The sequence below is a fragment of the Hyperolius riggenbachi genome, chromosome 3, assembly GCF_040937935.1.
Source record: "Hyperolius riggenbachi isolate aHypRig1 chromosome 3, aHypRig1.pri, whole genome shotgun sequence".
In the NCBI taxonomy this organism is placed as follows: Eukaryota; Metazoa; Chordata; class Amphibia; order Anura; family Hyperoliidae; genus Hyperolius; species Hyperolius riggenbachi.
Window position 1 is genome coordinate 434,977,033 of NC_090648.1, and position 12,727 is coordinate 434,989,759.

The 12,727-nt window shown below is 44.4% G+C and overlaps 1 protein-coding gene across 1 annotated transcript in view; it reads right to left on the reverse strand.

Moving 5' to 3' along the window:
* The window catches only part of BMAL2 (basic helix-loop-helix ARNT like 2), a 127,452-nt gene that overhangs the window by 611 nt on the left and 114,114 nt on the right, over positions 1–12,727 (reverse strand). Inside the window, exons 11-15 of the mRNA XM_068277653.1 lie at positions 9,672–9,822; positions 8,672–8,730; positions 5,430–5,538; positions 3,219–3,306; positions 1,958–2,060 (exon numbers count right to left, since the gene is read on the reverse strand). Coding sequence (XP_068133754.1) covers positions 1,958–2,060; positions 3,219–3,306; positions 5,430–5,538; positions 8,672–8,730; positions 9,672–9,822 — 510 coding nt within the window. The remainder of the gene's footprint in view (positions 1–1,957; positions 2,061–3,218; positions 3,307–5,429; positions 5,539–8,671; positions 8,731–9,671; positions 9,823–12,727) is intronic.

Sequence of the window (12,727 nt, forward strand, 5' to 3'; positions counted from 1 at the left end):
GGCAGGTTTTGGTGCGCTGTATCAATTATTTATAGAATGCTTGGGGGGCCCCATTGTAAAACTTGCATCGAGGCCCACAGCTCCTTAGCTACGCCACTGAGACTCGGAGACATGTTAATTCTGCACTGCCCACAAATGTAATCCAAATAATTGGCAGCGACAGAATTGGACTCATCAAAATCGTAAGCCGGTGCTAATGATTGGCACAATTTCAAGCTTCGAACAGCTTGTATTCGATTTGCATGCAAACTTGAAATATTAGCATTTCATTGACCATCTATAGTTATAATCTGTTAGTAATGGCTGGCAGTGCCTTAAAGAGTACATCCAGTATCAAAAGACAGACTGTCGCATAAGCATTAAATGCTCAGTTCATCAAACATAATCGGGTCACAGGTAATGCTCTGCCTCCTTCTTTGGGAATGCAGTCACAGCTATGTTTTTGTAGTCTGACGAAGCTAAGCAGCCACCAATTAGGCTAAACCTCCCCAGTCCAGGGTAGGGGAAGCGTCCTGAGAAATATTGGTACCCCAGTACTGTATCAATAAGACAGACCTTGTCATGCCAGGCTTTGTCTTTTTTACCTCTTTCAGCACATAGGCACACAGTCTGGAGAGGCCACCTCGGCAGGGAACCATCTAGCTTGTGTACAAAGCTTAAAGAGGAACTCCAGTAAAAATAACGTAATGAACAAAAGTGCTTAATTTTTACAATAATTATGTATAAATTATTTAGTCAGTATTTTCCCATTATAAAATCTTCCCTCTCCCTGATTTATATTCTGACATTTATCACATGGCGAGATTTTTACTGCTGGCAGGTGATGTCAGTGGAAGTAGCTGCTGCTTGATTTTTTGGCAGTTGGAAACAGCTGTTATTTCCCACAATGCAAGAAGGCTCCCACGGTGTGATGTCAGCACCATGGTTCTGACATCACACTGTGGGAGGGGTTTCAACACAATATCAGCCATACAAAGCCCCCTGATGAAAAGGAAAAGATTTCTCATGGGAAAGGGGGTATCAGCTAGTTCAATCCTTGGTCACGGTTTCTCTTTAAGGAAGATCAGGGTGCAAATATAAAAACTTGGGCTGAAAACAAACAAAGGGAACTTCCTTAGGAGGGCTGCTAGATGTGGAAGCTGCTCATGCAGTGATGTTAGGGAGCTGCGCATGAAAGGGGGCTGCCCACAGGAGAGCTCGGCACAACAAAGTTGACTTAGATGGCAATGAGTATATATCCAGCCTTGCTTACGCAGCACTCAAAGGCTCCACAAGTTTCCAGAGCACACCCAGAGAAATAGCACAGCACCCGGCAGGTTGCAGGAGATGGGTCAGGGGAGCTGGTTTCAGGGATGGACAGGAGACGTCTGTGCTTATTATCAGTAATGGGGTGCCCAGGTGGTGAGCTGGGCACCCGAAACAGTAGGTGTAGCCGGCTACTACGATCGGAACTATAAGAAGAGCCAATTGTCTATATGGCTGTAGTTCGAAGCAGGTGGTTTTGTCACTTGGCGTCGAAGTTGGGCGCCGCAATAGCACTAATGCTATAGAGTGCACACCGCGCAAAGGTAATTCGTGGTTCTGGCAATCACTGGACCCTTAATTACTTCTCCCTCTGAGCTGCTACAAATCAGAGGGGGAATAGTATTTAACACCACTGTCATTCGGCTCACCCTGCGCCCAACTCACTGGCAGCGGAACTATATAGTTTGGGTGGCAGGGTTAGTGTTAGATACTAGGAGAGGAGGGTTCGTGTAATAAGGGGTGCCGGGTAAGTGTATAGTAAAATATCGGTAACTTAAGTTACTGATGTTCTTACTAGCAGCACCATCCACCATCCATTCACTTGGTCACATGGTGGTGCCACAACACGTACTCCGCATGATATGCTGCCTTTACCAGTTTTGTTACTCTGATCCCTTTGTGTGACGTGAAAAGTAATTATGCAGAGTCTTACTCAGGAAGTTGTCTGGGAAGGGTGGAATGACATCATTCTGAGAAGATGCGTCCAGTTTCTCGATTTCCGAGGGGGACAGTCGTACCAGATCATCTTTCTGAACCTGAAGAACAAACAGACAGGTTTACACCAAACTCCGGAAACAGATCTAAATTTGCCATCAGATTACTTTGTCGGGGCAAATGTGATTTCTGCAGTTAAGAAGCTCGTATTAAAGTCACATGACCAGAAGGAGGTCATTGGAAGATGGTCACAGCAGGTTAAAGCGGATCTCCAGCCTAAAATTAAAATCTAGCAGGGTTCCTGTAAAAGAAAGCTATAGTTATCTGCGCTGCCTTCTCCCTCTAAGCTGTCCCAAAAAACCCTCGTCACCAGACATCCGGTATGCGGTCCTGCCTCCCTTCCCTACTCAGAGAAAAATACCAAGATATTTACTGCAGTAAACAACTTGGCGTTTTGTTCTGGGAGGTGAGGCCACACGTCGGAAGTGATTCGGGGTCTTCGGGACAGCTTTGAGGGACAAGGCAGCACAGGTAACTAGAACTTTCTTTTACAGGACGGCTGCTAGATTTTGATGTTAGGCTGGAGATCCGCTTTAATTGATCGGGGGTGTGGCTTGGCTCAGCATCATCATGAGAAACACAAACTGTGATTCCATCCAGCTGGTCCTGTGATATGTTTTGTCCGGCTGCCCAACAGAGGCTTTGTATGGCTGCCGCCTTCGATATAGTTAAGGTGACCACCAATGGTCCAATTTCTAGTCAAGAATCATATGAGCAATTAGAATGAGATTGGAAATAACATGCTCTAATACATCGATTATTTCCCCACCAACGAACCAATCTGTACTCCCTATCCATCACAGCCGATTATAAAAAGTTTTTCCAATTGACAAATTTGCCATCCAACGATCGCTTTCAGAATTGTTTGCAGTCGATTCGGGGCAATCCGATCACAATTATCTGATCACTCGAATGATTCTTCACTAAAGAATAGTGGCCACCTGAGTTGCACCGGAAACATGCACACAATGGATGACCTAACTGGTGTATTCATTCTGGGTCATACAGAAGTAAGGGCAGGTGATCAGCACAATAGCCAGGCTTATGAGAGTCTGAAATGGTGCATGTTCACTTTAAAGTGGGGTCCGCAGTAGGTCTAATTATAAGCGTCTGCAGTAGGTCCATTATAAGTGTCTCAGGTACACTTTCAGTTGTGCTGCACACTCATACCACACCTGGACTGTTCAGCAGGAACTTACCTCATTGGAAGGCAGGACAAGGGCTGGAGGAGATTTCTCTAAAAGCTCGCTAGGACTCATGTTCCCATTGAATGGTGGGGAGTGCAACCTGTGAAAGAGAACTCCCATTATGGCTTTATCTATAGATGGCAAGTCCCAGCACCATGCGTGAGTAAAGATGTCAAATGACCCCTCCAATACAACAGTCTAGATAAAGATAGCAATTCCATTTACTGTACAAAAAAAAGTATACTACCCTATATTGCTGTGACATGGCCTTAAATGCATGAGGCAAATTATAAAGAAAAAAAAAATCATTTTTACTTACCTGTGGCTTCCTCTAGCCCCTAGAAGCCTATGTGTCCCTCGCTGCAGCTGCGCTCTCCGCCAGTGTCCCAGGTTCCCCTCAGTATCTCTGCGTCTGCGCAGAACGCTCCCGGCGAGGAGGGGTCTCACGCTTGCACTTGCACAGAAGCCTAGGTCAACAGCTGCTACGAGAGAAGAGCCGAGCTGCGGTGAGGGACACATAAGCTTCTGGGGCTGGAGGAAACCCTGGGTAAGTAAATAGGATCTTTATAATTTACCTCATGTAACCTTTAAAGAATACCTGAACTGACATGGGTACATTTAGTAACCAAGCCTAATTAACCACTGTGAGGGCCCGTTTCCACTGCAGCGGAAATCAGGCCTAATCCGTAGAGTTTCCCTGCAAGCAAATCGCGTGGGGGAACTCTGCCATAGGGGATAATGCTGTCGCCGTCTGAATCTCTTGCCTTGGAGATTCAGACGACATTGCAGCATTTTTTCATGCAGGAGGCAGCGAATCCCATAGCCGTGCACGGCATGGCTTCTGGGATTCATCTGTGTACTCGCAGACCAGGAAGTGCCGCCGCACACGGTGGCTAGTGGAAACAAGCCCTAAGAGTCAAGTCCTGCACTAAATGAAGCCGCTGCGCTCCCTCTGTGATTACTGCTCATAAGTGGCTGGATAGTGTACTGGTTAAGGGCTCTGCCTTTGACATGGGAGACCAGGGTTCGAATCCTGGCTAGGTCAAGTACCTATTCAGTAAGGAGTTCAAGGTAAGACAACACTGCAGGGTGGCCTCCTGAGCACGTCCCAGTGGCTGCAGCTCTTGAGCGCTTTGAGTCCAACAGGAGAAAAGCGCTATACAAATGTTCAGATTATTATTATTATTAAGTGTGCTATAGCAGCAATCATTCTCTTTCTCTCTCATTTTTTTTGACCCGTGGTTAAAGGACAACTTAAGCAAAAGGTGTATGGAGGCTGCCATATTTATTTCCTTTTAAGCAATACCAGTTGCCTGCCTGTCCTGCTGATCCTCTGCCTCTAATACTTTTAGCCATAGACCCTGAACAAGCATGCAGCAGATTAGTTGTTTCTGACATTATTGTCAGATCTGACAAGATTAGCTGCATGCTTGTTTCCGGTGTTATTCAGACACTACTGCAGCTAAATAGATCAACAGGCCTGCCAGGCAACTGGTATTGCCTAAAAGGAAATAAATATGGCAGCCTCCACATACCTCTCACTACAGTTGTCCTTTAAGTTTTAACCCTTACCTCACTCATTTACCCCTTGTTCCACCTATGCTTCGCCTTAAGATTTCAGGACAAGATTCAGGGACCCAGACAGATGCATCACTATGCTGTTGCCTAGCTCAACTCGTGATAAAATATGGCATATGTGAGATCATTTTAATTGGGACAAGCAAAATAATATATTTTGAGGCGTTTATAACTGTGGCACTTGTCATCTAAAAATTAGGAAGGGTAAAAAAAGAAAAAAAAATTGTATTTTCTGCATTTATGCCTATTTGTCCCCTGTAAAATGCCTATACAGTTAAAAAATTATTGAACAAAAAATTACTTAAAGAAAGCCTAGATTGTATGTACGTACAATGTATATATCATGTCCATTCATTACAGGCACTGCGATTGGTTCGGGGAAGCCTTGCTTCCCTTCCCCAATCGCAGACACGGAAATACGGCACGTGTACCCGACGCTTAAACACTGGACGTGGATACGCAGCCAGTTAGACATGAGCGGTGCAAATCTGGACGAGTATACTCCTCCAGATAGGCTTAAGTAGTTACAAATGCTGGCGATTTAAAAAAAAGCTCAAAACCCTCATAATTTGAACAAGCCCAAAGTGTAGAAGCATGTCCGAGTTGTCTCAAAAGTGGTCCATTAATAGGACTGGCTCTTCTTACCTCTGTAGATCAAGGATTTGTTTGGCGATTTCCCTTCCAATATTGGCAGCACCAAGAAGCGTCCCACTGGACATCCCAGGAACGTTGAGGAACTTACGTTTGGAAGTATCTGAAGGATATAAGTTTAAGGGAGAAAAGTAGAAAACGTTAAGACTTTCTGTCTTACTGCTGACAGTGTTCCCTTTGGATAGACAGCTGGACATACAGCATTAAACGTCCAAATTCAGTCAAAGGTTGTTGTTTTTTTCATTCTCCATTAGATAAAATGGGTGAGACAGCAGATAAAAAGCCTGACAATTGTTATATGTCTATTATCAAATAAACACTGCGCTGGTATTTATTGAGCTAAACAAACACTAAGGTGGTACGCGCTTACAGAAAACAAACACATATACAAAAATATATAATAATATAAACGCGCCGCAGCTTTGAAATGAAAGTCTCATCAGGCGGGCGGGCCTACCAATGAGGAAGTAAGGAAGTAAGCGTGCGGGGTGGGTGAACGCTGGGATGCTGCGAGGTATGAGATGATGATGCTGACAACAAGCCTAGCCTGGTGGCCACCGCATGGGGGAGAGCCCAAAAAAACTCTGCTTATACATAAAGTCATGGACATGTGAGTGTGCATTTTTAATATTTTATTAAATTTTTGGATGGTTTTACGCTATTGTGTTTTTATTCTGAGGTGTATGCTTTTTGAAGACTCTGCAAGATAAAGCAAGCTGTGGATCGTTAAGAGGCTGGGGATCGCCTGAGAGTATCCCACAAGCGCATTAGACCCATCTCATAGGGGGTCTAGGGAAAAGGGTGAGTGCCCAGTCTTGAAGGTGTGGTGGAGGTGTGTACACTGATACTGCTGCAACAGAGGTTGTCCACATTTTAAGCTTGAATATACATATGGACTTGTTTTGCTTCTATTGATTTTAGGGCAGAGTGCTGTGTATATATGTGCAGAGACTTTCATTTCAAAGCTGCAGCACGTTTATATTATATATTTTTTGTATAATTGTTCTATGTCTCTGCTGGTGGGAAAATTTCATCTCACTCTGTCTTGCTGTTCTTTGTGGTTCCTGGTGGATTAAGTATGAAATATAGTGGGTCTCGGAAGCAGGAAATGAGGGAGAGCAAAAAACAAAAACCAAAGCTGGAGACAGGGCCAGTTTAAGCACAAACAGGGCCCTGAGGCAAAGGTCACATGGACCCCCCAGCAAAATCTTGCCCCAGGGCCTCCGAGCTCTGCCAGACACCCCCTGCGCTGCCGATCCCCATCTTCCACCCCCCCCCCCCCCCGAGGTTTTATCCTTTATCCCAGCGCATGTTATGTATAATGTCATGGAGAAGACTCGGGCAGCGGGAATAATGACAGGGAGTATGGATAGTTCCAGGACAGGCGAGTTGTAATCCAGCCACAAACAGTGCAGGGGTCCTAGAATGTACAAAAAATACAGTAGGGGCACATAAATCAGCAACAACCCAACCATTTTGCTTGGAGTTGGAATCTAATAATACACTGTATATACATACACATGACTACCGTAACAACTTACACTGCGGTCTACTAAAAATCAGATTGGTACCTTTCCAGTCCCTACCAAACTCTGCAGCTCGTCTCATCTGCCTCTCCTTCTGCTCTTCTGACACTACCACTCTCTGCCAATCCCTCCATTGGCTGCAATTACCCAAATGATCCAGCTCAAACTCCTAACCCCATCATACAAAGCTCTACATAAGCTGTCCCTTGTATGCATTTCTTCATTAATCTCCAGATACCATTCTCCCTGGAACCTTCACTCCTCCCATGAGACCCACTTGTCGTCCAGCTGGATCACCTCCTCTCACTCTGGCATCCAGGACTTCTCACGAGTGTCACCTCTCCTTTGGATCTCTCTCCCACAGCTTGTCCGTCATGCTCCGAGCCTGGAAACCTTCAAATGTACCCTTAAAACACACCTTTTCAGACAAGCATATCATTTGGTATATCTAGAATTAGAAACGCTTTGCCTCATCCATTAAGCCCTTTGTCTACTCCCCTAGTATCTCCACCCCACTACCTTCTAGATCACAGGTGTCAAACTCAAACGCCTGCAGGCCAAATGCAGCCCATCTCACCATTTTAAGTGGCCCCCAAAGAGTTTGAAATATGCATGACTATAAGCAGCAAAAGAAGGCACACTGCCTTCCTTTCCAAAGGAGCACACCAATGAAAGTGTTTCTGGTTAAAACATTATCAATTTGAGCAGCGGTGCAGCTGCAATAACCCACGGGGCCCCCAAGTGACATTGGAATGGGGTCCCCTTCTGGGATCCGGATTCCTCCCCTCTCCCCATGTGTCTGGTAAAACAATCACAAACACACAGACACATTTTTTTCACCGCTGCCCTGGCACCCCTGCTCCAGAGTAGTGCAGCAGAGCAATGTTATATTTACCTGCTCTAGCTCTGTGTCGGGTATCCTCTGTACTTCCTGGTAGCTGCACACTATGTTTGCATACCTCCAGCTTCCAATCATGTGACAAGCATTGAGAGCGAGATGTATGCAGCGTGGAGTGTGTGGCTATCAGACCAGAGTACACCTGACACAGAGCTAGAGCAGGTTATTATATTTTGCTCCTCAGATGAAGGGGAGGAGGAGCTGGCCCCCATTATATTGTGCGCCTCAGCTAAAGGGGGAGGAGCAGCAGGCCCCCATAGCCCCCTCTCGACTCTTCCTGTTCAGTAAGTTAGCACCTACTCAGTAAGGAGACCTTGGGCATACTGCTACTGCTACTGCGTACTGAGTGTGCCCTAGTGGCTGCAGCTCTGGCGCTTTGAGTCTGCCAGGAGACAAGGGCGATATAAATGTTCTGTGTCTTTTCTTGTCCCCACGGTCGCTATAGTTACACTGCATAGTTTGAAACGATTTACAAAATGGTAAATCTTACAAATTTGGCCCGTGATGATTTTAGATTTTGGCCCCGTACATGATTTAGTTTGACACCCCTGCTCTAGATTGTAAGCTTTCAAGGGCCGGGACCTTCTGCTAGTAGGTCCTGTCTCTGTTGCACCGTATCAAATGAACATGTACCAGTATTGGTTTCATACCACACATCAACTATGTCTGCATTTGTCTTGCTGGAAGGCCTAATTGTACAGTGTGTTCAACTAGTTATCTATGCTCCCCACTGTTGCCTGTTTTGTACTATGTACAGCTCTACAGAAGATGTTTGTGCTGTGTAAATAAAAAAAATAATACTATCTCCTCACCTTCTGAAGAATGGGAACTGCCGGGGAGAGAAGCAGTTTCTAGCGATGAACCTTGACCTCTGTAAAAAGGATAACAAAATGGTTATAAACACAGTTTTGGGCACCATACTATACAAAAGACATTTTTAGAACAAGAAATGCTCAACACGTAGAGACACATTTTTCTTTGCACACAATTGGAAGGCTAGCTGGACCCCATCCTAGCCGAAATACAGTGGAAGGTGGGGAGGACTAGCAAAGAACCCCTAGAATGTTTGTGTGTGAGTGGACCAAGGCCAGCAGCACTGGCACTTGCTCTCATTTCTTTAATATCTAATAAATCCAGGTGACTTTTTAGTCTGTATAGTAGACTCTCGTCGTGTGTAAACATAGGGCTCTGTCCTTCAGAACAAGTGTTGCAGAATTTTCTGTAGAACCAATCATTTGGATTTTGTGGTAGCTATTGTCATTCCTTGGCTTTCCTGCAGCTTGGGGCTGACCACTGTCTCCCCTCTCCATAGAACAGAACAGGCTGCAGTACCCAAGCAAGTCCTTGATCATTCTTAAAGCGGACCTGAACTCAGATGTCCTCTGCGCTAAAAGATACGCAACAGCATAATACCCTTTGAACAAAAAACATTTGTTACAGCTTATACAAATCCTAAAATAAATCTGCACCGTTTTACTTTCTGATTCATGGAAGAAGACATATTGTTAACCTCCTATGCTTTCAAATGGCCTTTTCTGCCATAGGCAGTCATGTGACACAGGGGAAAGTTCAGATTACAACTTGTAAATAGACACATGAGGGGGAATTGGACAGGGAAAACTCTCTAAATACATACAGGGTGCATTTCTTTCGGTTTTCCTTCTGTCCTGTGCAACAGTTCAGGTCCACTTTAAAGCGATCACCTGGAACGATGGTCAACAATCATCCTGGATGACGGTGACCTAACGTCTGTATAAGCTTTAACAGTTTAACATGCGCACAATATTTTATCTTTAGACACACAGGACTTACGAGACCACAGTGTTGATGGATACAATATATTCAAACTCTTTGGTCCACGGGTTGATGAAGCTGAACCACTGGCTGCGCAGCACAATGAAGGAGCCATCTTTTACTTTAAACTTGTATGGGTTGGTCTGAATTTTCTCTTTGCTCTGGAGGACTGCATGAAGGAAGTTAGAGAGGTTAGAAAAATAATCCCCTCTATACAAGCAAGCAATGAAATGCAGCAGTTTATCTGTATTTGTTTCCCTTTAGTAAGGTGAGGTAAGGACCAAGTATTGGGACACATACCTGTTATCTCAAGTACAAATGGGGGACTGCATTTATACATGAACCGGTTTACTTTTGAATATGTACAGTAACTACAGCAGAAAGTAAACACATTACAAATACTCATCACACAAAGTTTCTCAACCCCGCAGTGGTCTAAATATTTTAGTATTTCTACATGTAAAGTGGTACATTTTCTAACATTTATAAATACTAAAATAATCACACCGCCAGTATAGGGAGTCAGAAAGGCTTCCCCAGTATAAGTAGCCAGAGAAAAAAAAGGTGATACCGTTTTTTTGGCATATAAGACGCACCTAGGTTTAGAAGGCAAGGTCCAGGAGCGTTTTGTTGCTGTTCTCCCTAAATTATTGTGTACCCCTTGTACCTCATGTGTCCCCCTGTGTCCTCCTCTGCCCCCCGATTGACCTCCTCTACTTCCCCCCATGTGTCCTGCACTGCCCCCCCTCCCTCCCGTGCATCCTCCTCCGTTCCCCATGTAGAAGTATACTGTATGCAGCAACAGCACGGCTCATCTCATCCGCAGCTCAAGCAGCGATCAGAGAACTCTACTAGCTCTCACGGTTCCCCTAATGCTGGCTTCGGCTGATCGCATCATCAGCAGAAGCCGGGCACTAGGGCTGCAGTGAGAGAGGAGGTCTCTGATCGCCGCTGGAGCTGTGCTGTTGCTGCATATACTTATACATGGGGAGCGGAGGAGGTCACACGGGGGAAAAGAAGAGGACACGGGGAGAATACACGAAGACCCCGACATCACGGAGGGTCGGCGGTTTGTAATGGCGGGACTTCCCAAGTCGGGGACTCCCTGTATTTGACATATAAGACGCAGGGACTTTGTTTCCCCAAATTAAAGGGGGGAAAAAGTGCATCTTATATGCCGAAAAATAAAATAATGAACAAAGCCCATAATAGCTGAAACTGTTCAAGCAACTTTGCCCAATCAAACTTTGCTTTACATCAATAGCAAAATAAATGTGAGCGGTGATAAAGATGTTTTGCGTATACAATCTACAGGAGCTTTTCAAAAAATTAGCATATTGTGATAAAGTTCATTATTTTCTGTAATGTACTGATAAACATTAGACACTCATATATTTTAGATTCAAATACACACAACTGAAGTAGTTCAAGCCTTTTATTGTTTTAATATTAATGATTTTGGCATACAGCTCATGAAAACCCAAATTTCCTATCTCAAAAAATTAGCATATTTCATCCGATCAATAAAAGAAAAGTGTTTTTAAAACAAAAAAAGTCAACCTTCAAATAATCATGTTCAGTTATGTACTCAATACTTGGTCGGGAATCCTTTTGCAGAAATGACTGCTTCAATGCGGCGTGGCATGGAGGCAATCAGCCTGTGGCACTGCTCAGGTGTTATGGAGGCCCAGGATGCTCCGATAGCGGCCTTAAGCTCATCCAGAGTGTTGGGTCTTGCGTCTCTCAACTTTCTCTTCACAATATCCCACAGATTCTCTATGGGGTTCAGGTCAGGAGAGTTGGCAGGTCAATTGAGCACAGTAATACCATGGTCAGTAAACCATTTACCAGCGGTTTTGGCACTGTGAGCAGGTGCCAGGTCGTGCTGAAAAATGAAATCATCTCCATAAAGCTTTTCAGCAGATGGAAGCATGAAGTGCTCCAAAATCTCCTGATAGCTAGCTGCATTGACCCTGCCCTTGATAAAACACAGTGGACCAACACCAGCAGCTGACATGGCACCCCAGACCATCACTGACTGTGGGTACTTGACACTGGACTTCAGGCATTTTGGCATTTCCCTCTCCCCAGTCTTCCTCCAGACTCTGGCACCTTGATTTCCGAATGACATGTAAAAGTTGCTTTCATCCGAAAAAAGTACTTTGGACCACTGAGCAACAGTCCAGTGCTGCTTCTCTGTAGCCCAGGTCAGGCGCTTCTGCCGCTGTTTCTGGTTCAAAAGTGGGTTCATGCTTCCATCTGCTGAAAAGCTTTATGGAGATGAAGATTTCATTTTTTCAGCACGACCTGGCACCTGCTCACAGTGCCAAAACCACTGGAAATGGTTTACTGACCATGGTATTACTGTGCTCAATTGGCCTGCCAACTCTCCTGACCTGAACCCCATAGAGAATCTGTGGGATATTGTGAAGAGAAAGTTGAGAGACGCAAGACCCAACACTCTGGATGAGCTTAAAGCCGCTATCGAAGCATCCTGGGCCCCTCCATAACACCTGAGCAGTGCCACAGGCTGATTGCCTCCATGCCACCACGCATTGAAGCAGTCATTTCTGCAAAAGGATTCCAGACCAAGTATTGAGTGCATAACTGAACATAATTATTTGAAGGTCGACTTTTTTTGTTTTAAAAACACTTTTCTTTTACTGGTCGGATGAAATATGCAAATTTTTTGAGATAGGAAATTTGGGTTTTCATGAGCTGTATGCCAAAATCATCAATATTAAAACAATAAAAGGCTTGAACTACTTCAGTTGTGTGTATTTGAATTTAAAATTTATGAAAGTCTAATGTTTATCAGTACATTACAGAAAATAATGAACGTTACCACCATATGCTAATTTTTTGAGAAGATCCTGTATATAATTAATTTTGAAATGTATAACTTCAGCTCTGCCAGTGTACAGACAAATCATCCTATCATATTCCTGAAATTCCAATCATACATTCAGACACACTGAGTTATGGAGAACAATACCCACAAATATTTTTTCTGCTTGCTAAAATAATGATGCCAAACATTCCTAAAACAGAAGGCATGTGTTCAGCATTACATG